Here is a 26,770-nt window from a genome sequence, read left to right as displayed (position 1 = left end):
TAAAAGAATAATTGTGTTTACTTTAGGAATGTGTCATCAATGGACAAGAAAAAGTTATTATTTTGTGTATAAATAGTGGATGCACTTAAAATGGAAATGCTAACCTTTGATATAGACTGATTTGTTGAAAAAGTTCAGTTGTTAAAATGACAAAGATATTGCAGATGTTAGGATATTATGAAATTGAGATGTAATTCATGGATTATATTCTTCCACTTTTAAAAATGAAGCAATTACACTTCCATTAAAATTACTTGTTATGTGGTGTTAGTCACATGTCACTACATAGCTGTCATATTGGCTTCAGCTGTGCCTCATTTAAAAATTGGCCAACAGCAATGGCCTGTAGATGTGGGTTGGGTTGCATATGCTGTTGATTGTGCCTGATAATGGGTTATGCGTATACACCACACCTCTTGAAAACTGCAAGTAAACTGACTCTTTGCTGTGGTGCATTCATGTGAACCACTCACTGAATAGTAGAAACGTCTATCCATTGACAGGTGCACACACTTCTTTTTGTGTACCTGTTGACAGCACACCATTTTGACTGTTTGCTCACTGGTCTTATTTACTCCTAAATTATTTACATTCTGTTGTAACTTTCCTTACCATGTTGTTGTTGTTGTTGTTGTTGTTGTTGTTGTTGTTGTTGTGGTCTTCAGTCCTGAGACTGTTTTGATGCAGCTCTCCATGCTACTCTATCCTGTGCAAGCTTCTTCATCTCCCAGTACCTACCGCAACTTACACCCTTCTGAATCTGCTTGGTGTATTCATCTCTTGGTCTCCCTTTACGATTTTTACCCTCCACACTGCCCTCCAATGTTAAATTGGTGATCCCTTGATGCCTCAGAACATGTCCTACCAATCGATCCCTTCTTCTAGTCAAGTTGTGCCACAAACTTCTCTTCTCCCCAATCCTGTTCAATACCTCCTCGTTAGTTATGTGATCTACCCATCTAATCTTCAGCATTCTTCTGTAACATCACATTTTGAAAGCTTCTATTCTCTTCTTGTCCAGACTATTTATCGTCCATGTTTCACTTCCATACATGGCTACACTCCATACGAATACTTTCAGAAATGACTTCCTGACACTTAAATCTATACTCGATATTAACAAATTTCTCTTCTTCAGAATCGCTTTCCTTGCCATTGCCAGTCTACACTTTATATCCTCTCTACTTCGACCGTCATCAGTTATTTTGCTCCCCAAATAGCAAAACTCCTTTACTACTTTAAGTGTCTCATTCCCTAATCTAATTCCCTCAGTATCACCCGACTTAATTCGACTACATCCCATTATCCTTGTTTTGCTTTTGTTGATGTTCATCTTATTACCTGTATATTCTGTGTATTACAAAAAGAAATTTTTATAAAGAGGTCAGCCAAGTTGTATGTGATAAGCAAGTTTTATAATAAAAAGCTGCAAAAATAGTAAGAAATGATGCTGATGTAATTAAGCAATGAGCACAAGTAGAATTGCTCAATAGGTTTACAAGTGAAATGGAGACTGATATATATGGAAGCATTCAAGGAAATGGAAATGCTAAGCATAACGCAACAAGGGGGAGTGACACTGAATAGTATTCAAGGAGGAGAATTGATGAAACAGAATGCTAGTTCTTGATTAGCAATTCATTTTGTGTCATTGTAAATGTAAGGAATTGGAAATGAATGTAAGGAAAGTTAAACATGAAAAGTTGCTGGACCAGATTCATAAACATGAAACTTCTGTAGTATGTTGGGTGTAAACTCATAATTAACTGTTGCACATGTTTCATAAATGGGAAATCCTTAATTCCCCAGAGGTTTGAGTAAAGCAAAAATGACCTCTTTTTGTTCAAGAAGGGGTGTGAAATTGTTTTCAAACACTGCTACCAGTCACAACATTTGTTGACAACTAAATTATTTATTTAGTGTCATGTACCGAGAATTATACCTCATCATCATGCTACATTGGCATTAGAAAAACATTTAACAAATCTTCATGCAGATATTAAAGCTTCTTTAAAAGACTTCTGTGTCATTCAGTGGAGATAAAACAAGCCCCCAGTAACCAGTAGGTGTGGGGGATGTAAGTCTTTCCTAGATGCTGTCTCCAAATAACTCGAAAGTTCAATGGAGAACTTAGTCATGAATGAACACCAAATGTCCAATAGAAGCACTTTAATGTGTTAGGTCTGAATGATTACACAATAAAATAATTTTTTATGTAGAAAAAAAGATAGAAGTGGCTGCTCATCCATTCCACATTTGTGTGGTCAACTTCCTGAAGAAATATGAAAAATGCTATATCAAATCATTTATATTTCAGTTCTGAACCAATCATAAATACTACTTAGTGATCTGATGACTTTGTTGTACAACATTTAGAATGTCAAGAAAAGTATTCAATTTACACCTAATCAGATAAGGTTATGAAAAGATAAATCTAAAAATGAAATAATAGCATAATTTCAGGCTTAAAGATATAAAACATTTGAGAATAGTGTTCAGAGACCATAGCTTTAAACAACAAGAATGCAGTGTAAGTGTATGTAGAGCAATAGACATGAGGTAAATAAAAAAGATGTCCAATAATGATAATCTTGGCTTTAAAATAAGGGATAGATTTTTGGACACTTATGAGAAAAAGGTATCCAGATATCATTCTTTTTGTCAAATTGTTGAGGGTTCTTTTAGATAAGGTGAAGAATGAATACATACCAAAAGTTCTATTTTGCATTTTACTTCAACAGAATGTTATGTGAAGTCTGAGGAACATACCTCCCTCAGGGCATTCTTCATGTATCCTATAGTGGGCAATAGTTGCAATTTTATCGTTAAACTTAATATGTCTTTCTGGTTTCTGTGTTTGTGAGAGTTTCGTATCCTGACTCTGACTGTATATTTATTACCTATGAAATTTAGGCTGTATGTGAAAATAAACTTTGTTTCGGTTATGTCCTTGTTTGATGCACCATATGGTATAATATGATAACCACCTCTCTGCTTTAAAGTGTCATGTCAAATGGTTTAGTTAGTTTAGTTATGTTGTGTTCCGTAGATCATTTTCACAAATGTTTTATTGATATGTCTGGAACAAGTCAGATTACAATATATTAATATTACTGAAATTTTTAGTTCTACACAAGCAACTATGAATAGTTGTCCAAGAGAAATGATTTTAAGCTAAATTTAAAACTTGATCTGCTACCTGCCAGACTTTTTATGTTGTTGGGCAAATGATCAAAGATTTTTGTTGCTGAATAATGTACTCCTTTTTGATAAACTGACAGCTTCAATAATGGATGGGAAAAGTCATTTTTCCCTCTAGTGTTTTACGTATGAACGTCACTGTTCTTCGCGAATAGAGATGGATTATTTATAATGAATTTCGTTAGCGAATATAGGTACTCTGATGGTGCAGTTAGATATTTTAACTCCTTGAATAGGTGCCGCTAATTATTCTCACTGATCTTTTGTGCAATCAATACTTTGTCTAAGTGGTGAGTTACTCCAGAAAACTATTCCATAAGACATTATTGAGTGGAATATACAAAGTACTTTAGGAGGCTGATCAGTTTATTACCAAGACTAGCGATTAGAGCGAAAGAATCTGAACGTAATTGTTTGAGAAGCTCAGTAATATGCTTCTTCCAGTTCAAGTTGTCATCAGAACACCCATAAATTTGGAGAAATCCACACTGTTAACTGAGCCCTGTTCATATGCTACGTCAATTGTCGGTATGACTCTGTTTGGTGTGCAGAATTGGATATAGAGAGTTTTTTCAAAATCAAGGGAGAGTCCACTTTCTGAGAGCCACTTAATAATTCTTTGAAAGACGTACTTAACAATATCTTCAGCTGCTTTTTCTGGAATGGGATTTATTATAACACTCGTGTCATCTGCAAAAAGTACTAGTTCTGCTCGCTGAACATTAAGTGAGAGGGCATTCACATGACTAAGGAACAGCAGAGGACCCAAAATTGAACCCTGTGGGACTCCCTTTGTGATAACTCCCCATTCACTAGAATTTACCAACATTATGTGTGTTATTCAGCACAACTTTTTGCTTTCTTTTCGTTAAGTATGATTCAGACCAGCTGTGTGTGTAGTCTTCAATTTCATAAAATCTGAGTTTTTCTAAGAGTGTGACATGATCCACACAGTCAAATGCCTTGGAAAGATCGCAAAAAAACCAAATGGTGATAATTTGTTATTTACGGCTTGTACTATTTGACGGGTAAATATTTAGATAGCATTCTCAGTCGGGGAATCCTTCCTTAATCCAAACTGTGACATGCTGAGTAAATTATTTTCGCTTAAATGTGAGACCACTTTTGAATACATAACTTTTTTTGAATATTTTAGAAAATGAAGTCGGCAATGAGATTGGTCTACAATTATTTAAGTCACTCTTGTCCCCTTTCTTATGAAGAGGTTTGACAATTGCATATTTCAATCTGTCTGGAAAAGTTCCCTGTGCCAGCGAAGCATTACATATATCACTAAATTAGAACAACACTTCAAAATATGTGGGCTTTCCATGACAGCTTACTATCTATCTGTACACCTAAAAATTTGAATTGTTCAGTTTCACTAATCGTACGCCTGCTCTGTGAAATTAAAATGTCAGATTACGCAAAATAATTCTAACTTTTTTCCATTGTTTATTAACACCACCAAGTGTGTCCAAGAACACTGGTATGTGATTGCAACATTTCTAGCAGAGACACATGGCTCTAATTCTTCAGTTAAAATAAATTTGTGAATGGCATTCCAGCAAATCAAGTGGTAAGGACCAGCTTCTAGTAAATTATAGTTCTTTCTTGAGCACTGTGTTCATAGTGTTGCTTGTTTTGTAGTTGCAGATCCATCAGTCATGGCTGGCTGAATACTGGCAATACTGCCCCACCCACACCTCACCTCACCTCTTCTCACTACAATTTGTCAGTCACATAGTTATTTTATTTGAGTTGCAATTCCGTATTACAGGTGTCCCGCCAAATATTCCTTGAACAAGCTTGATTTTGCCATATTTAGTGGGAATTTCAAATAATGAAATGAAGTTATTTTTATCTACACTGTTCATAACAATAATCGCAACATTATGGAAGTTCATAGTACATTTTCTCAGTGATTTTGGACTTCCTTTATTGAAGAATCAGTATTGGTTAGAATTGTAAGATTGCAAGACAGAGATTTAGGAAAAAGATTTTAAATTTTAAGACATTTCCAGGTGCAGATGTGGACTTCAACCACAATTTATTGGTTGTGAACTGTAGATTAAAACTGAAGAAATTAAAAAATGTAGGAAATGAAGGAGATGGGATCCGAATAAGTTGAAAGAACCAGAGGTTGTTGAGAGTTTCAGAGAGAGCATTAGGAATACAGTGGAAGATGAAGGGGTAGCTTTAAGAGTTGAAGTAGTGAAGGCGGCTGAGGGTAAAATAGATAAAACGACAGGGCTTAGTAGAAATCCTGGGGTGACACAAGAGATATTGACTGATGAAAGGAGAAAATTTAAAAAAATGAACCAAGCAAAAGGGAATACAAATGTCTAAAAAGTGATATTGACAGGAAGTGCAAAATGGCTAAGCAGGAATGCTTAAGAGGACAAGTGTAAGGATTTAGGAGCATATGTGTGTGTGTGGGGGGGGGGGGGGGGGGGGGAGATATATATTGACTACAGAAAATCAGAAAATTAAAGAGGCCTTTGGAGATAAGAGAAGCAGTGGTATGAATATCAAGAGCTCAGATGAAAAACCAGTTCTCAGCGAAGAAGGGAAAGCTGAAAGGTGGAAGGAGTACATAAAGTGTCTGTGCAAGGGAGATGAACCTGCAGGTAATACAGAAATGTAAGAGGACATAGACGGAGATGAAATGGGAGACATGATACTGTGAGAAGAATTTGACAGAGCACTGAAAGTCGAAACAAGGCCCCAGGAGTAGGCGACATTCCGTCACACCAACTGATGGCCTTGGCAGAGCCACCCATGACAGAATTCTTCCATCTGGTGTGCAAGATGTATGAGAGAGGCAAAATACCCACAGACTTCAAGAAGAATATAATCATTCCAATTCCATAGAAAGCAGGTGCTGCCAGGTACGGATATTACTGAACTATCAGTTTAGTAAGTCATGGTTGCAAAATATTAAACACAAATTCTTTACAGAAGAATAGGAAAAGTGGTGGAAACCGATCTCTGGGAAGATCAGTTTGGATTTGGGAGAAATGTAGGAACACGTGTTGAAGTACTGTCCCTATGACTTATGTTAGAAGATAGATTACGGAAAGATAAACCTATGTCTACAACATTTGTACACTTAAAGAAACTTTTGACTGTGTTGCTAGAACACTCTCTTTGACATTTTGAAGGTAGCAAGTGTAAAGTACAGGGAGCAAAAGGCTATTTGCAACTTCTACAAAACCAGATGGTGGTTACAATAGTCAAGGGGCATGAAAAGGAAGCATTGGTCGAGAGGGGAATGAGCTAGGGTTGTAGCCTATCCACAATATCATTCAGTCTGTATGTTGAGCAAGCGGCAAAGGAAACACACAAAAAAAATTGGAGAATGAATTGAAGCTTGGGGAGAGGAAATAAAAACTTTGAGGTTCCAATGGCATTGTAATTCTGTCCAAGACAGCGAAGAACTTGGAAGAGCAATTGAACGGAATGGATAGTGTCTTGAAACATCAACTAAAGCAAAACAAGGATGATGCAATGTAGTCAAATTAAATCAGGCGATGCTGAGAGGAAGCAAAATAATTGCTGATGGGCAAAGTTGTGGATACAAAATGTAGGCTGCCAATGGGAAGAAAAGCATTTCTGAAGCTTTAAGTGTTAGGAAGTCTTTAATGAGAGTATTTGTATGAAGTGTAGCCATGAGTGGAAGTGAAACACAGACAGTGAACAGCCTCGATAAGAAGAGAATAGGAGCTTTTGAAATGTGGTGCTACAGAAGAATGCTGAAGATTAGATGAGTAGATCATGTAACTAATTAGGAGATACTGAGTAGAACTGAGTAGGAAAGAAATTTGTGGCACAACCTGACTAAAAGAAGGAATCAGTTGATTTGGACACATTCTGAGACATCAAATGACCACCAACATAGTACGGGAAGTAAGTGTGAGGGGGTAAAAATCGTAGAGAGAGACCAAGAGATGAATACTGTATGCAAATTCGAATATGGTAAGCAGATTCGAAAGGATGTAAGTTGCAGTAGTTATTTGGAGATGATGAGGGTTGCACAAGATACATGGAGAGCTGCATCAAACCAATCTTCAGACGGAAGACCATGACAACAACAATATATGTAAATATGCAGCATGCAACCACATTTCAGCCACAGATTAATTTAAGTGTGTGTGTGTTTCATTCGAATGAAGGTCTTCTTGGTGAAAAACTTACTTGTTTAAAAGTCTCTTCATTGTGCCTAGCTGTGGCTCAACATCTCGTAATATAGTGAGTAGCAGTCTATGCATTTCGTAGTATTGTCATTGTTCCATCTGGGTTTTTCCATTGTTTAAACAAAGATATTTGTTTTATGTTGTAGATAATGGACATAAATTGCTTTAATCCATTTAATGTGCTCCCATAATTAATGAGATTTTTTGTGCTACCTTGTTGAAACTGATTTGTAATGTGCTTTTAATTTCCGTTGCAGATTCAACAAAGTGATACATCTGTTCAAGATGGAAGTAGACGATGACACAGTTGTGGATCTGAGTGTTAAGTGCGTACAACACACTTTTTCGCCTGTAGAAAATCTGTTATTTTGGTGTATCTTTGAACTATACATCTTATTGTTCTCTTCCAGACGAGACAGAGACATGGGACCTCCTCCAGCTAGGAGTGATGTGCCACAAGACCTTTCAAGAGTCCACCGTGTGGAAGAAATTGGCATTAGTGAAGTTCGTGGCTTAATCCCACGTAGTATAAAAGAATTTGATGACAAATACCCTCGGAGGAACTTGCGTCCGAGAACTGAGCGGAACTATGCTGAAAGCCCAGATATAATAGTGCTTTCTGATGAGGAGCCTCGGATAAACGGCTACACAAATGGCTATGAAAGTGACTCGGATGAAGGGGAGATGCCACCACTTATACCAATAAAGGTTGCCTAACTCGAAGAAACTGCATTTTCCTTTGTTTTCAGTGTAGCTTCTACATTCAACTTAGATTTGTAAGATAATTTTGCTTATAAAATGTTTGAATTTGAAGTGTTTGACTAATTGTGTGAAATATGAAGAAAATGTGAACTAAGATAACATGTTGTAGGCATCGTTCCTACTATTTATGGTGATGAGTCTATAATATATTGTTCAGTCAGACTACTTCTGTCTCTTTTTATGTAAATTTTATTTATGAGTATAAACTATGGTAGTATCCTTTAAAACTGCTTTTAAGTAATGCTCATCAGTTTCCATTGTGATATCCCAGAGATGTTCTGCTCTTGGAAACCATTGAACTTCTATTTCTTTGTGAGGCAATTTTCAGTCCTCTCTTACAGTTTTGCTTTGTGTTTATTGTGGTTTCTATAAATCTTAAAGTGAAAATCATCACTGCTCCTTTCACGAGATCAGTGTCATCTGAATTACCTATGTTTATACAGCTGGGCTACAGCTTGTTGTTTAGTGATCTTGCTATTTGCATTCATCAAAACACTTTTTTTAAAAGAAAGAAAGAGAGAGAGAGAGAGAGAGAGAGAGAGACCATGCATTACTATTGTCCAAATACTCTCTAGGTGACAGCGGGGATAGGGGTGGGATGCAGATACATTCACTAATGCATCTGTACATCAGAGTGTGGGGGGAAAAGGAATACAGGCACTCTTTCACCAGCAGATGAAATGTGGTCACAGACGGATACCTACAGTATCAGAAAGCAACTCTCTCTCTCTCTCTCTCTCTCTCTCTCTCTCTCTCTCTCTTCTTTCTTTCTCTCTCTCTCTCTCTTTCTTTCTCTCTTTCTTTCTCCTTCTGTATATGTATATATAGTAGAGCTAGGAAGTGTGAGAGATCAAAAACTTCTGGGATTTTGTTGTTGTTGTAAATGGCTCATTGGTATTATCATTCGTCTGAGTGGTTTCATATTCTCAATTTTGGTTTGTTTCCACTGTCAGATTTCAGTTATTATTGGAGTAAATGTCAGACTTGTATCACAAGACTGCACAAACTTAAATGGCTCTTTACTTTTTATATCGATGCACTTAACACACTTTTGGGATTAGTTGGAAATAGTGAATTAGGGAGTGGATAGTTCTGCACAATGCAGTGGATTCTATTCTTGCAATGGATTCATTATTATTGGATTGGATAAACGCTGGTTACAAGGATTTTGTTGACAAGTATGGCATATGATGACTGAAAGCTACTGAGAACATGGTATCAGATAGACGAGGACATGTTAAAATGGGGAGGGAATAAAAGGCCTGCAAATGCTTAGAGCCAAAGAAAACTGAAGGTAGATAACAGAAAGAGACGGTGAGCCTAGATTGACAGATTAAGTAAGGAATGGTAAAAAATTCCACAGAATAGAGAGTAAAGTTGGAACTCTCAGGTCTGGAACATCATCTCAAAATAGTAGATAAAGAATTCAGGTGATGTTTATAGGCTGCTTCTCATCAGCACTTAATAGTCTCTTTGAAGCAAAGCCCTTATTTGTATAAAAACCATTTAGTGTTTTGCAAAGGAGAAGTGATAGATAATCCACAGATGACATTCTTGAAGAGACCCATTCTAGTTGTAGACAGGAGACACGTCCACAGTCTTTACGTAACTTTTGAATGTGATAATTTGTAGTTATGGCTGTCTATAAATTTGATTGCAATTGCTCTTTTGGCTAATTGTTCTTTCAAGTATACATAGTAGATGATACAGTGAACAGTAATGACGCTATAAATGGTCTTCATGGGCCAAATCGTATAAAAGTCCTGCTCCCAAGGCAGGTATATGGACATGAACTATTTTTAATCATGCTTGAATCCTTTATTCCCTATTCCTTGTGTTAAATCTGCTCCATAGTATAATCTTCTTCTACAACAGGAGTTGACCCCGCAAGAACTGGAAGAACGTGAACGCACACTCCGGAAGCTGCGTGAGGAGCTACGCAATGAGGAAATGAAACTTGTGCTGCTGAAGAAACTACGCCAGTCCCAGCAGATGAAGGAGAACATTGCTGTAGTCCCACCCACACAGCAGCCACAAGCAGGTGTGGGTCCGAGTGTTGTGCCGGGGGTTGGTGTGCCAGCAAAGCCTCCAGTTACTGGCAAGTTGCCACCACCACCACAGCAGCAGCCCCCACCACCTCTCGTACGTGCCAACCACAGCAAGCAGACTAATGTACCACCCTTGCTGCGAGGGGTTAGTATACAGATATTATGCATTAATTCACTATGGATATTACACAGTAGTTCACTGCTTTTACCAGTCTACATATTACTCTCATCACTTGGCAGTACCTCATTATCAGATTTCTTGAAAGTGATTGTTGCTGACATTTGCATAGTAATAGCACTATTGCCCCATTAGTAGAAAGTGTCACTGTGACAGGCCAATTTCTGTATTTCTTTAAAAAAATTTTTTTAGTTTTTTTATTTAAATACTGACCCAAATCTTTATTAGAAATATAACTGGTGAAGCTATTGGTGAGCTCAGATATTAGTACTTCGTTGGACCAAAGCTATTCAGCAGAATAAAAATGTGCTGTTGTGATGCTTGAAATGATTTACAGTTGCAAGAAGTGGTACTCTATTTAGACTGTTCCATCTTTTGCAAGTTTTGTATGTAAAGTTGTCATGTAATGGAAGCATCGCTAGAGGCATTTTTCATGATATGCTGCATTTGTCACAGCAACCACCACCTGCTCGGCCTCAAAGCATACATCATCCTCCACCTCTGATGATGGCACCGCAAGCTGGCCGCACTTCAGCAACGAGCTTACCACCAAATATGATGATGAACCAGCAACCATTACCCAGAGGCATGTACCTTGCTTTGGTTTAATTGCAACTGTTGGACAAAAATTGAGCCTTGTTCAAACTTTAACGGTGTTATGTGAGAAGATACTTGGTGTAAAATAATGTAGAGTGCAACTTTTTTCTCAGTACATAGATTTTTTGGAAGGGAAGTCTCATGACGGGGGGGAGGGGGGGGGGGAAATGTATTAGGTATATAATTAGAAAATGTGGACTTTTAAGGCAAGCAGAATATTTTACCAAGGCAGTGCTGAATAGCTTCAAAATATTGAAATAGTTTCATATTGTGTAGCTATAAGCTGGTAGTGAATGTAACCAGTAGTAAAACAATTACATTTGATTGTGCAACCCACAGAGTACAATATATCCAGTTCATCTAAGGATGTGGCTAAGTTTGGGTAATTGTTATATAGATGCTGTCATTCATTGTCAAAAGTTTGCATCTGGTCTCGAATAAAGTCATAAGCTAGTTAATTAGTTAGATGTTCCACAGATCATTTGAATGATTCTTTTATTGAAATGATGGTGGAATGAGTCACTTTACAGGATGTATGTACACATCAAAAAAAGTTTTGCATCACCTCAGTTCCGAGAGTTCAAGAACCTGTACAGAAAATAGGAGTGGATATCAACATAAACATCATTTCCACCATTTTTATTGCTCATGAAAACCACACACTGCATGTTGTACCACCATACAGCAAGACCTTCATAGGTGGTGGGCCAGATTTCTGTACACACCTGTACCTCTAATACCCAGTAGCACGTCCTCTTGCATTGATGTATACCTGTATTCGTCGTGGCATACTATCCACAAGTTCATCAAGGCACTGTTGGCCCAGATTGTCCCACTCCTCAACGGCGATTCAGTGTAGATCCCTCAGAGTGGTTGGTGGGTAAAGTCGTCCATAAATGGCCCTTTTCAATCTATCCCAGGCATGTTTGATATGGTTTAAGTCTCAAGAACATGCTGGCCACTCTAGTCAAGTGATGTCGTTATCCTGAAGGAACTCATTCACAAGATGTGCGTGATGGGGACACGAATTGTATCCATGAAGACGAATGTCTTGCCAGTATACTGCCGATATGGTTGTACTATCAGTCGGAGGGTGGTATTCACGTATTGTACAGCCATTACGGAGCCTTCCATTACTACCAGCGCCATACGTCGGCCCCACATAATGCCACCCCAAAACGTCAGGGAACCTCCGCCTTGTTGCACTCACTGAACAGTGTGTCTAAGGCATTCAGCCTGACTGGGTTGCCTCCAAACACGTCTCCGACGGTTGTCTGTTTGAAGGCACATGCTACACTCCTCGGCAAAGAGAACGTGATACCAATCCTGAGCAATCCATTTGGCATGTTGTTGGGCCCATGTGTACTGCACTGCATGGTGTCGTGGTTGCAAATATGAACCTTGCCATGGACGTCAGAAGAGAAGCTGCACATCATGCAGCCTATTGCACACAATTTGAGTCATAGCACGACGACCTGTGGCTGCACGGAAAGCATTATTCAACATGGTGGCGTAGCTGTCAGGGTTCCTCCAAGCCATAATCCATATGTAGCGGTCATCCACTTGCAGTAGTAGCTCTTGGGCGGCCTAAGCAAGGCATGTCATCAACAGTTCCTGTTTCTGTGTATCTCCTTCATGTCTGAACAACATAGCTTTGGTTCACTCAGCCACACATGGACACTTCGCTTGTTGAGAGCCCTTCCTGGCACAAAGTAACAATGCAGACATGATCAAACTGCTGTATTGACAGTCTAGGCATGATGGAATAACAGACAACATGAGCCGTGTACTTCCTTCCTGGTGGAATGACTGGAACTGATCTGCTGTCGGACCCCCTCCATCTAATAGGCGCTGCTCATGCATGGTTGTTTATATCTCTGCGCAGGGTTTAGTAACATCTCTGAACAGTCAAGGGGACTGTGTCTGTGATGCAATATCCACAGTCAACATCTGTCTTCAGAAGTTCTGGGAACTTGGGTGATGCAAAACGTTTTTGGTGTGTGTGTGTGTGTGTGTGTGTGTGTGTGTGTGTGTGTGTGTGTGTGTGTGACTAGTGGTAACGTTAATGAAGACATTATTTTACTCCTACTTGTGCAACTATGCTTTAAAAAAATTACTTTTTTTACTGGCTATCTGTTTTTAAGGAGAAATTCAATGGAATTCACAAAAAATTCTGGCAAAGAAAATTTACAGTTTTGAAGTTGTTTGAACTTAGAATAATTTACACACTTTGTATTGACTGCAATCAACGTTCAATGTAATGTTTTAGGAATGTTTATCATGTGACATTCCAGACAGTATACGCAGGTTTTGATGGTGGCTGAGATTATTTGCATGATGACATATCCTTATATGGATAAGGACTGTTTTTTTTTTTTTTCAAAACTCACTTTCTGCAAAATTGTAATTTTTCAGGAAACACAAAAGACTGTTTAGGGATTTGTGTATGGATGGATGAAAGTTTCGCAAACTTTATATACAATGTATTTATTGCTAAACAGCAATTGATACACACACAAATCAAAAGAACAATCTGCATCCATATATTTAAAAAAGACAATGGAAGTATCAAATTATTTCAAAACTTGCTTTCTCCAGAACATATTAATGTACAACTTCTTTCTTATCATTCATTTGCCAAGGAAACATAATAAAAAAGTATAGTACATGTAACTTTTTAAAAATATTGCTGGTGCAAGACGCAGTAATAACATTAAGCTAAGCATTAAAATATTTTAAATTAATCCAATCAACATTTTTATAGTCCAATGGCTTGCTCTGTTTCTCCATCTACATTTTCTATCACATCACTTACATTGGCACTATCCACAGCACTATTCCACATTAGAATATTTTCATAGAACTTCCTATACCCTTGAGTTACAATGAACTTCATCAACTTTGCCACATCTTGACTCTCTTCTTTACCCACACAACTTGGTTTTCATTTTTTTGGGCTGTGTCCATGGCTCTGAAGGATTTATGTCCTTTCTTGATGATCTCTACTACTACTTGATCCCCCACATTAAGTATATTTAACAGGAATTTGCACCTTGAATTTGCAGTCCATTCGTACAAAGGAGCTCCCGAAAATCTGGCAAGTGATCAAATAAAATTCAGGTCATTTTAATTAATGAGTGTGCAATGCTAGTCTGTTTCAAATGCCGAATGAATTGTTAATCAGGAGTGTTGTTAAGTGCTTACCAACCATTTTATCAGATGTTAAGCAGACAACCTAACAACCCCTGTGCCCTCTTATGGACGTACAGTGACTTGATATGTTACCACTTCTGACATCCAATGGCACTGCACTTTCTTCACCGTATCTTTCACAGGTTGTCATGTATTACACTCTTCTTCTCTTACACTTCCTTTCAACTTGCATTACAGGTTCAGAGTAGTCTTGTCATTTTATTTAAAAATAAACTTTTAAACAGTCTAAGAATACATATAACTCCTTTGTTATATGAAATAGGCAGTTTTGCAACTGACTGACCTGACAATAACGCAGGTGCTCAGAGAGAAAATGCCACAAGGCCATGCAAATGCTACCAATATGAAATGGAAAATGGTTTTATTAAAATCAAAACATTGTTAACCCTACAAAAATTAGCTGCAGAAAGCGAGTTTTGGAATAACGGAGGACATTTGGGAGCTTCTAATCATGGAAGTAATTGAGTTATGAAAGAACTGTTTCCTGAATAATAAAGATGGCCAAAAAAAAAAGTTCATTTTGGCCATTTTTGCAGAAAGCGAGTTTTGAAAAACTCGTCCTCATACATTCGTTTCATGTAGTGTTGAGAATGATCATTTACTTGGAGCTGCTTCTTCAATAAAGGTTATATTGTCTAGTGAATTACGGGGTCCAACATGAAAACATTTCAATGTCATGGAGCCATTGATACATACAAAATCTGTCTGTCAGTAATGTTTGGCTCATTGGTCAAAATATTAGCGAAATGATTCAGTTGAAAATTGGGAGTTGTGTGTCATTACCCTGTTCTGTATATGCTTTTGTTGTACGTTATTATTTTCTTTCAATATCTGAGATCACCTGGATTGCTTGACAGAAGATGTACTACTTACGGTTGTCTAGCTGGGTTGATGATTCCATTTCTCTGGATGGTTAGAATCTAGGCAATGAGCCCCACACAATGGCTAATAGACAAAGAGATAAACCTAAGTGTCTTCAAAAGAAAAACCTCAAACTCCAAGAAGCTAGACAATAAAATCATTGTGTGCACAAACAGCACCATTGTCATGAAGGAACCAAGTATCCTGACAAATTTTTTCCCTCACGCATCTCCTAGAGATTGCCTTGCAAGAGAAAAAGGGAAAACAGAAGAACTTCAGTGATTAATGGCTTCCAAATTCAAGATATGTTACTTATTTTGCATTTAAGGAAATGTTCATGTGGTTTGTAAATGCACAGTGTGCATATTCTGTATTTTCTTTAGGAACATTGTGTTGTGTTACTCGGCTTTGACTTAATCAAGTGATACTTCTATACTCTGAAAGGCACTTAACCATGCGTGAGGGAGGGTGCTTTCAGTACCAGTATTGTTTTCATGTTATTTTTGTAAACAGTGTTTGTGCGAAGAACATTTTTTAAGCTTCTGTACGAGTTATAATTTCTCTTATTTGTCCATCATTTCTCATTTCACAGAAAGGTATGAGACTGTAATAGGCGGCCTGGCTGTTAGTAGAATGGCTACTTTGGAATTTTTAATAGTAAATGTCCCCCAGATGCATAGTTTCTCTCTTTCAGTGTCTGTTATTAGAATCCAGTGAGCAGTACTGTGCCACTCTTGCTCTTACTGATTGAACCTGTGACAAAACGCATCATTCTACTTTGGAATTCATGTATCTCTTCCATTAATCTGGCCTCTTCTGAGCCTTGCAGCCCTTTTATGTGATTGATGAGTACTGCTGTGCCTTGTGCACTGAAAGTCTGCTGTAAACTCACTGCTTGCCTCATTTGCCACCATGGCACATAACAGTTAAATGTTGTATCAGACTGTGAGTGTCTTGACTTAACTGCCAAGATCACTATGATATTAAAAATATCTGTGAAAAGCCTCAGCAACAAATTGTGGTCCTAACCGAGAGGGTGGATGGCTTCTGAGGAAAAAGAATTGATTGTGTGCAACCTCTGCAAACCTTCCACTTCAACATATACAGTGAAGGGATCTTTCTGGATGGCTGTTTCTCAATGCTGCTCATGGGAACAAAATGGTTCTTACTGCTCAAACACAGATCCCAAACAGGAAGTGCATTGTGTGGGTGTTTGTACTCCTAAATGGTCCAGAGTTCGGGTGAACAGTCTTGAAACAAATCAAAATGTAATGCAAAGAGTAACAAGTTTGTGAATGTTCATTTATGTTATTTGAGAGAGAGGAGGGTTCCTTTGAAAATGTCTCCCCTTCCTACATTTGCAGATGTTCAGAAACAATTTCCTAGTTCCTATTTTAAAAAGTGCAGTTGATATCCGTTTGACCTATGGCAGTGCCATCTATTGGGCCAACCATAGCGCCATCTGGTTTCCCCCTTCAAGCTAGACAAGCTTCGTTCTTTGTAGTTTTTTCGTTTGATGCTTATTTCATGAGATATTTGGCCCGGTCACGATCAATGGACCACCCTGTATAAAGCCTGGAGTATCAAAAGCAAAAAGATCGTACTATCCTCTATTAAGTTCACTTTCAAAATGAATGAATTTTCTTTCTTGCATACGAGGATCCAATCACAAGAGCTAATAACTTGAGGGTCACATACTATACTCTCTGCTGTTGACCATTTTGCCACTTTGTCAGCCTATGTCATGAATGGTTTCTACGGAAATACTAGACTCTGGTCATGTTGGAGAAAGCCTGCGACACCTGTTGGAGGACTGGTATCCTCCGTACTCTCTACGTTGGTGGCTTCTGAGGTGCCTCTCCCATTTCACTTTTAAAAGACAGAGTTGTGTAGGTACATGCAGGTTCTGCCCTGTCAGACACCTTTATCCAGAAAAAATGGTGTGCCTCAGGGTTCCGTCCTGAGTGTTATCCTCTTTGCTATCACCATTACCCTGTTACGGCCTGTCTCCCACTGGGTATCTCTGGCTCTCATTTCATTGACGATTTTGCCATCTGTTGTAGTTCTCCAGGGACTTGTGTCCTTGAGCGTTGTCTTCAGCGTTGCCTTGCATGTCTTTACTCTTGGAACTTTGACATTGGCTTTTCGCTTTATCACTGACAAAACTGTTTTTATGAGTTTCTGGTGGCGCAATCAGTTTCTGCCACCATCTTTACATCGTGGGCTTGTTGCTCTTCCATTCATTGAAACTACAAAATTCCTGTGGCTCATGCTCAACAGGAAACCTTCTTGGTCCTCCCACGTCTTACCTGGTCGCCCGCAGTACTCAGTCCCTCAGTGTCCTACGTGTCCTCAGGGGTACTTCCTGGGGAACAAATTGGATCATCCTTCTCCATTTGTATCGATCTCTTGTCCATTCGAAACTGGGGTATGGGTGTTTCATTTATACATCTGCATGTCCATCCATCTAATGCCGTCTTAATACAACCCACCATCATGGCATCCATTTGGCCACTGGTGCCTTTTACACTACCCCAGTTGAGAGTCTTTGTATGCAGAAGCTTCCAGACTACCACTGTTATGCTTTCCTCTTCTCTGTTACTTCCCAGAGTTCACTTTCGGCTACTGCTCTGGCAGCTTAACTTCATGCTAACTGCCGCTTTCCCATTGGCTGTGAACCGTTCACCACCTTGGCTTCGTACAGTGGCCCAAGTTTATCTTAGACTTCATTCGCTTCCTGAGGACGCTACTCCAGACTCTCTCTCTATTGCTGTAAGTTTTTCATTCTTCACACAGAACTTCGCATTAGTACCTGTCTGTACATTGATGGCTCTCGGACTGACCGTGGTGTCGGGTGTGCCTTTGTCATTGGTACTGACAATTTCCGGTGTTGGCTTCTGGAACACTGCTCAGTATTTACAGCGGAGCTCTTTGCCCTGTATCAAGGCACATAGTACATCTGGCATTGCAGACTTTTCAATTGTGTCATTTGCTCCGATTTCTTAGTCCCCTTCAGAGCTTCTTTGTGCCATACTCAGTCCATCCCTTAGCGCAACGGGTCAAGGAGAACTCCCACTGTCTCACTCTTGATGGAGCCACCGTGATGCTTATGTGGGCTCCTTGTTACGTCAGTCTGACCGGAAATGAGGCCACCGACGCTGCTGCCAAGGCTACAGTCCACGTACCTCAGCTCACTAATTCTTCCATTCCTTCTGACGATCTCTGTGTTGCCATCTGTCAGCAGGTGGTGTCGCTGTAGCATTGTCACTGGTCTTCCCTTCAAAGCCATACACTCCGGGGGGATTAAACCTTTTCCAGTGGCTTGGCCAATCTCCTCTCGGCCATTTTGCCATATCATTTTAGTTAGGTTGCGTATTGGGCATTCTCTTTTTAGCCATCGACATTTAAGTGGTGATCCCCTACCACTTTCTGCCCGTTGTCATCAACCTTAGACAGTTCGCCATTTCCTTACGGAATGCCCTTTTTCTTAAGCCACTTATATTCTAATTTATGTTTCCCATTTGAGTTATCAGCCATTTTAGCGAACGACGCATGGGCTGTCGACTGCATTTTACTTTTTATCCATCGTAACAATATGACGAAGGTCAATTTATCTTTAGTTCAGGATCTCGATTGTCTCTACGACACTTTTATGGCCCTTCCTCCAAGAGAAAGGTGCTGCTTTTCTAGCTGTCTTTCCTTTCATTGATTGAGCTTTGTGTATAGTCGCTTTTAACTCCCTTTTCATTTCCATGTTTCATGGTTCTGACATCGGCACGTATGACCTTAGTTGTGGCTCCCTGAAACAAAGCAAAACAAAAACAACATACTATTCTTATTGCTGTAAATGATATGCACACATTAACTTGAGTCACGTTAAAGGGGATGTGGGATAGGTAGAAATAAGCGTGCTATACTATTACACATTTGTTAAGTTGAGCTGCATACCAGATTCATAACCAGAGGACATAATGGAGCCACTCTCTACCAACCAAACCAACGATAATTTTTCTTCAAAGCAGATAATTTTCAGTATTTATGGAGTTTGGGGATTACTGCATTGTAGTGTATTAACATTAGTACTAATTACCTGCAATGTATTAATCAATCAGCAACAAAATTTGTGTTCCAAAATCAACGAGGGAAGTGTATCAAATTTTTCATTGTATGCGTATAATCAAAGTATGTTATATATAACAACAAAGATGAGGTGACTTACCGAACAAAAGCGCTGGCAGGTCGATAGACACACAAACAAACACAAACATACACACAAAATTCAAGCTTTCGCAACAAACTGTTGCCTCATCAGAAAAGAGGGAAGGAGAGGGGAAGACGAAAGGAAGTGGGTTTTAAGGGAGAGGGTAAGGAGTCATTCCAATCCCGGGATTGGAATGACTCCTTACCCTCTCCCTTAAAACCCACTTCCTTTCGTCTTCCCCTCTCCTTCCCTCTTTTCTGATGAGGCAACAGTTTGTTGCGAAAGCTTGAATTTTGTGTGTATGTTTGTGTTTGTTTGTGTGTCTATCGACCTGCCAGCGCTTTTGTTCGGTAAGTCACCTCATCTTTGTTGTTATATATAATTTTTCCCACGTGGAATGTTTCCTTCCATTATATTGATATAATCAAAGTATGTGAAATAAAACAGGGTGTTAATGAGGAAAGTGGCGTCTTATTAAGAACTTTTTTGGTTAACATTTTACATCGCAGCTTCTCCAAGAAGTGCCGATCACAAGTATCAAGCAGAAACATGTGATTCAATTTCGTTCATCATAACTGATGCTTTTGGATAGCCAACAACTGTCATTTGGTCTTTAAATAATGACACCCCACACCACGTACATTTTCTTTTTCGTGCTTAGCACGATGCATTTTGAGACTGTCTCATTGTCATGATCAAATGTTTGTGTCAGTATTGCATGTTTTCTGCTGCCTGTCTTGCACTGTAGTCATGTTTTTGAGGTTTAAGATACTACATGTCTTTCATTATGCATAAAACCACACACACATAACCCATCACTTGTACTGTTTGCAGAATTTCACATTTTGTGTGTGTGTGTGTGTGTGTGTGTGTGTGAGTGAGTGAGTGAGTGAGTGCGCGTGCACGGTTTTATTTTTCTGCGTGATGTGGGAGGCACAGTACATGCAAGAGAGACACAACACACATACAAACAGAACAAAAAATACTTGTGTAAATACTTGTGCTTTACAATGAGAATAAATTCTTGAAATGCCTAGTGTTAACCATGAAAAAAACGCGCAACGGGTGCACTGTTTCATTATTTAAATTGGAAACATTTAAGCAGCACAAAGAGAACAAAGGTGCACTGTAGTTCCTTCTCTAGATTGTCGTACAGATGACAAAATGTTAGATATCGAAATAGATGACAGAGGGATAGAGAAACAATTAAAATCGCTCAAAAGAGGAAAGGCCGCTGGACCTGATGGGATACCAGTTCGATTTTACACAGAGTACGCGAAAGAACTTGGCCCCCCTTCTTGCAGCGGTGTACAGTTGGTCTCTAGAACAGCGTAGCGTTCCAAAGGATTGGAAAAGGGCACAGGTCATTCCCGTTTCCAAGAAGGGACGTCGAACAGATGTGCAGAACTATAGACCTATATCTCTAACGTCCATCAGTTGTAGAATTTTGGAACACGTATTATGTTAGAGTATAATGGCTTTTATGGAGACTAGAAATCTACTCTGTAGGAATCAGCATGGGTTTCGAAAAAGACGATCGTGTGAAACCCAGCTCGCGCTATTCGTCCACGAGACTCAGAGGGCCATAAACATGGAGAGAAGTCTTCCGAAGTAAGAGTGATTTCAGGTGTGCCGCAGGGGAGTGTCATAGGACCGTTGCTATTCACAATATACATAAATGACCTTGTGGATGACATCGGAAGTTCACTGAGGCTTTTTGCAGATGATGCTGTGGTGTATCGAGAGGTTGTAACAATGGAAAATTGTACTGAAATGCAGGAGGATCTGCAGCGAATTGATGCATGGTGCAGGGAATGGCAATTGAATCTCAATGTAGACAAGTGTAATGTGCTGCGAATACATATTATCATTTAACTACAAAATAGCAGGTGAGCAACTGGAAGTAGTTAATCCCATAAATTATCTGGGAGTAAGCATTAGGAGTGATTTAAAATTGGAACGATCATATAAAGTTGATAGTCGGTAAAGCAGATGCCAGACTGAGATTCATTGGAACAATCCTAAGGAAATGCAATCCGAAAACAAAGGAAGTAGCTTACAGTACACTTGTTCGCCCACTGCTTGAATACTGCTCAGCAGTGTGGGATCCGTACCAGATAGGGTTGATAGAAGAGATAGAGAAGATCCAACGGAGAGCAGCTGGCTTCGTTACAGGATCATTTAGTAATCGCGAAAGCATTATGGAGATGATAAACTCCAGTGGAAGACTCTGCAGGAGAGACGCTCAGTAGCTCGGTACGGGCTTTTGTTAAAGTTTCGAGAACATACCTTCACCGAAGAGTCAAGCAGTATATTGCTCCCTCCTACATATATCTCGTGAAGAGACCATGCGGATAACATCAGAGAGATTAGAGCCCACACAGAAGCATACCGACAATCCTTCTTTCCACGAACAGTACAAGACTGGAATAGAAGGGAGAACCGACAGAGGTACTCAGGGTACCCTCCGCCACACACCGTCAGGTGGCTTGCGGAGTATGGATGTAGATGTAGATGTCAATCACTGGTGAAACAAAGAAACACTCGAAATATGCATTTGAGTAAACACAAAGGGTTCTGATGGTCAAAACTATCTGAAAGCTGTGTGTGCGCAGTAGAGACAGTTTGAAAATGGTTTCATCCATTTGTGATACCCTTACTCAAACAAACTTATGAACATTCCTCCTCGAGATGCTCCATAACATGACGACGTTTTCCAGCCTCTTCTTCGCCCATGACGTCCCTGAGCCAAGTGACCCACTTGTCAAGAACAAGCTGTAGATTTTGTGCCTATTGTTGCCTGTTTATGAAGACTGCCAACTTTAGCGTTTTGAACCAATATTGTGTTAGAAGTTTTATTTCCTGTGATTTTATAATGATCATCAATAAGTTTCACATTAGAATGCGAATATCTTTTTAATGTGGTTTTGCGGAAGACTTTTGTTTCCATGTTTTATTTACACTATTGGAACGAAGAGCTACCCTTATGCATGCACTTGTGTGTGTCAGCACATGGCCACTGCCTTTGTGATTGATCTTTGCGAACTGTGGAAAGACACGTAGAGCTAATTGCTTTTAGAAAGAAACAAAAGCAATCCATTATTTCAGACTATTTTTGGATAGACAGAATTTAATTTTTAAATTTTATATTTTGTATAATGTAAAGAGAAAGTCAGTAAGAGTAATTTATTCGCTTTTGCTTGTTATTTTTCCAGTGCTTTCCTCCATTTTACACTTCTTGCGTTTTTTGAGTCAGTCTGCTGAAAAGCGTAAAAAGGGGTCTTTACTGGATTTCCTTTTTTATGTGCTAGTTACATAAAGTAGTAGTAATTTATGAAAGAAAGAATTTATTTCCAAACATCTCACAATTTGAAAAAGAATATATAAACTAGATCCTAGTACAAAAGGTCATAATAACATTAGAAATTGTGAAAAAGGATTAAATAACGGAAAATATTATAGAATTGTATTGCTTAGAATTTTTGTGTTTTTTGCTTGCTAAAATACAAAGGCCTTGCTTTAAGATGTTCTGGTGAACGTTCTTTCTGTCAGTATGATTTTGTAGTTATTGAAAAAGAGACGAATCCACTTTTTCCCAGCAGTTTTATCCTTGAAATAATGTACAACGTTTTTTCTTTATTCCTATTGCATGCCTATTCTTCACAAGCCAGTCTGGAGAACCCCAAAATATGTATCTTCTGTAGGAAGACAGTACCGAACAAGCATATTGTTTTTCAGAACCTTTACCCAAACCTTTGCTCTTACCCTTATTTGTTTTTGCTACTTCTCTGGTGTTACCGACTTATGGTTAGACATGCTCATGAGTGTCATTTTGATACATTTATTTTTTGCACTCCTCCCACATCATCTTATTAGTTCGTTGCATGTTCCATAGCAGACTGAAACAGTTCTCTTATCAACGTGATGTGGAACATGTTTTCTTGAACAGAATCAGCATGTTTGTCACATAGTTACACTCTTTGCTTGGTATTTCCACACTATTCTCCTGAGACCTGTAAAATAGCATAAAGAATAAGATTGTGAAAAAAATTAAAGGATATTGTGAGCGTGAAAAGTAGGGGAATTAAGACAACTCAAAGGTAGCAATTTGGTCTATGCTAAACCAAATTTTCTTAAACAAATAAATTGTTAACTGAAGGCTGGAATAAGAAAGGTATAAAATAAAAACAACCATTAACAATTTGGGCACTTTCCTGTAACATTGGGTTGTGTATATTTTGAGAAGAAATCCTTTGTGAAAAGGGATCGTTGTTTGAAGTTTCATGACTAACAATTGGAGTTAATGTGTAGTGAGCTAAATAAAGTATCTTTGATCAAGTTTAAGGCCGTGTCTAACGTGAGCGATAGAAGCGAGTTACTTATGAATATGCGACAATCAGCAGCATCGGGCAAAAAGCTTGGGTGACCTGCGTGCATGCGACCATGTCATGCTACAAGATGGCTGCTTAGAGCCAACCAGCTGTTTCTATAAAATGGCGTCCCTAACTTGTGGAACACTGTAGCTGGAGAGTAAGGCTACAGAATTTGGTTTACTTAAGAAAATAAAGCGAAAAGGAATGCTCTGCATGAAATTTACAAAGGGAGGAATCTCCATGGAGAATTTCATAAATATCATCAACTACAAAGATCACCAGACAAATTCTTTGAATACACATGAATGAGCAGAGGAGCATTCAACTATCTCGTCAATAAATTAAATACGAATGCTTTTTTTTTTTTACATGATCAAGAACTTCTAACAGCCAATAAATGCGGAGGTATGCTAACTACATGACTGACTATGCTAACTACAAACATAAGTACACAGATTGATACTACTTAACAGAGGTTAGCTGTGGTATAAAGTGGTATAAAGCTGTGGTATAAAGTTTGTGATCACATGTTTGGAAAAGATACTGGGTTCAATTCCTGGTCGTTCTTATATTTTTACTGACCCAGTGACAATTCTGTGTACTAAGTTTTATATATACTGTTTACACTGCATCGCTAAGTATATTTTTAAGGTCTTGCCAAAGAACTTGATCTTCACACCTATCCCAATATATCAGACACATTTAATTCCTAATAAATTACAATGAACCATGAAATTTTACACATATTTGATGTTGCAAGCGTAATTCAACAACTGTCAACGTTAAGGCCGAGCATTTCAATGGCTCTAAATAGTCTGTAAAAGTAAAGCTTACAAAAGTTTTGAAAAGAAAGTCAAATGTTTTGGGTAATGTATTGTCTATAAGTATGAAATAAAAAATATTAGGGAAACGTTTGGTGCACCTCATTTTCTGTTCATGATTTCGAGCATCATTGGAAAGGCGAGTGAAACATTTCTCTGATCTACTTATTTCTTTTACACAAATCATTTCGTAAAATATTAGACTGATTTCTTTCATTTTTTTAATTTCAAGTTTTATTCAGAAAGAATGATCTTACTGACTCATCGTTTGCCTTTCTAACATACTTGTTTCGAAGGAAGCCTTTTTGACATTTATATACTGCACCAATGTATCTTTTTATGTGCAATATAGCTCGGTCTTGAACAGATGAAATTTTTGCCACTTCATTTAGCAGCGTCTTTTCGTGAAATATTTCAATTTTTCCTCAGTTATTAATTAAATTTTAGTTAATTACCCTGATTACTTTCAAGCAGTTAAATATTCATGCCAGACTAGACCTCATGCTGGTCACTTTGATACCCCCTTTACCTGTTTCTGTCCCTTTGTTTGGCTATGAAAATTTGGACAAAACCTTATGGTGTAAGTTATAGGGAGTCTTTATTTTTGCTCTGCTCACGCGTTTGCAAAAATGTATAGAGTGTTAATCGTATGATAAAATAGTCCTTTCTGCATGCTGTCATTTCCAAAATTCATCGTTTCGATATCTTGAACCTTTTATGAGATACGACGATTTTTACGAGCACTTGATTCCCGAAGTGCAGGAAAGGTTTGGATGCGCCATGAGCGACCCGTCCGCGGATATAACAACTGATATCTCAACAATGAAAAGGGATATCATTCCGGTCTCAACTTTAAATACAATTTAGATATATTGGTTACATTTCATACGCAATAATGTATGGCCTTACATGAACTATACGGAAAGTCTACACAACGTGATTATACCTCTGCAAATTCTTATAAATTTGGCACAGCACAGTATCTGTGATGAATAACGAAAATAAATTCAGACCTTTATCGTTTAAAGATATCGAGCTATAAGTTGTGGAAGAATCAAATTTTTTCAGCGAATATTGTCCTTAAAATCGGATGTTAAATAATTCATATCTACCATCATGTCCACTCCACTGCATTGCCAAGAAGACACGTGGCTGTTGCTCTGTGTCGCGCCTGCTGCAGCGACAAGATTCAAACAAGTTTGAATTCAAACGTCAACAGTTGCAGCGGGAGACAGGCAGCGACACAGATGTCGCTCATGTAGGACACTTCCATAACTACATCTACGGTTGTGTTTTGTCGCTCGCTTCTGTCGCTCACATAGTACACGGCCTAAGTCTGCAGGATTAAAAGATAAGAAGCTTCAGACTGCTGCAGTTTTGGTAATGTAGAATTTAAAAAGTCTGTAAAAACAGTTTTGATAACTTTTTTCTGTAGTTACAAACTTTGCCATATAACAGCTCTTGTCATTATTGTTATTAGAGCTGGCCATTGCATAAACATACAGTTTCATGTTCACATGTTCTTCCTATGGGATTTATTCAGGAGTTTCCTCTACTTGTTCATAAGGCCCTTATTTGAACTATACAAACCTAACTGAAATAGTTTGGTATGTTGTTGAGTTCTAATGTGGGGGTGGAGGGTGGGTAAGTAATTCCAGTTACATGAATCACATGGCATGCAATTAATTATGCTCTTAATTTATGTCTTTAGAACAGTGACAATATTCTATAACTACTGCTTCTCCAGAGCCTTCTCAGGTGATATGGTTACTGAAACTTCCTGGCAGATTAAAACTGTGTGCCGGACCGAGACTCGAACTCGAGACCTTTGCCTTTTGCGGGCAAGTGTTCTACCAACTGAGCTACCCAAGCACGACTCACGCCCCGTCCTCACAGCTTTACTTCTGCCAGTACCTCGTCTCCTACCTTCCAAACTTAGCAGAAGCTCTCCTGCGAACCTTGCAGAAATAGCACTCCTGAAAGAAAGGATATTGCAGAGACATAGCTTAGCCACAGCCTAGGGGATGTTTCGGGAAACATGTCTCTGCAATATCCTTTCTTTCAGGAGTGCTAGTTCTAGTTCTGCAAGGTTCGCAGGAGAGCTTCTGTTAAGTTTGGAAGGTAGGATACAAGGTACTGGCAGAAGTAAAGCTGTGAGGACGGGGCGTGAGTCGTGCTTGGGTAGCTCAGTTGGTAGAACACTTGCCCGCAAAAGGCAAAGGTCTCGAGTTCGAGTCTCGGTCCGGCACACAGTTTTAATCTGCCAGGAAGTTTCATATCAGCACACACTCCGCTGCAGAGTGATAATCTCATTCTGCA

At 38.7% G+C, this 26,770-nt stretch overlaps 1 protein-coding gene across 5 annotated transcripts in view; it reads left to right on the top strand.

Annotated features, from left to right (window-relative positions):
• Window positions 1-26,770, top strand: part of LOC126484144 (transcriptional repressor p66-alpha) — a 94,607-nt gene that overhangs the window by 8,850 nt on the left and 58,987 nt on the right. For 4 of the 5 annotated variants that reach the window (XM_050107542.1, XM_050107538.1, XM_050107540.1 and 1 more), the window contains exons 2-5: window positions 7,655-7,723; window positions 7,808-8,105; window positions 10,035-10,352; window positions 10,842-10,971. In XM_050107542.1, coding sequence (XP_049963499.1) covers window positions 7,683-7,723; window positions 7,808-8,105; window positions 10,035-10,352; window positions 10,842-10,971 — 787 coding nt within the window. In that variant the 5' untranslated portion in view covers window positions 7,655-7,682. Of the gene's footprint in view, window positions 1-7,654; window positions 7,724-7,807; window positions 8,106-10,034; window positions 10,353-10,841; window positions 10,976-26,770 lie in introns of all 5 variants that reach the window. The other variant, XM_050107539.1, reaches the window with a different exon arrangement.

The sequence above is a fragment of the Schistocerca serialis genome, chromosome 6, assembly GCF_023864345.2.
Source record: "Schistocerca serialis cubense isolate TAMUIC-IGC-003099 chromosome 6, iqSchSeri2.2, whole genome shotgun sequence".
Classification (NCBI taxonomy): Eukaryota; Metazoa; Arthropoda; class Insecta; order Orthoptera; family Acrididae; genus Schistocerca; species Schistocerca serialis.
The sequence above is the reverse complement of the archived record's forward strand: the minus strand, read 5'-3'. Positions and strand labels throughout refer to the sequence as shown.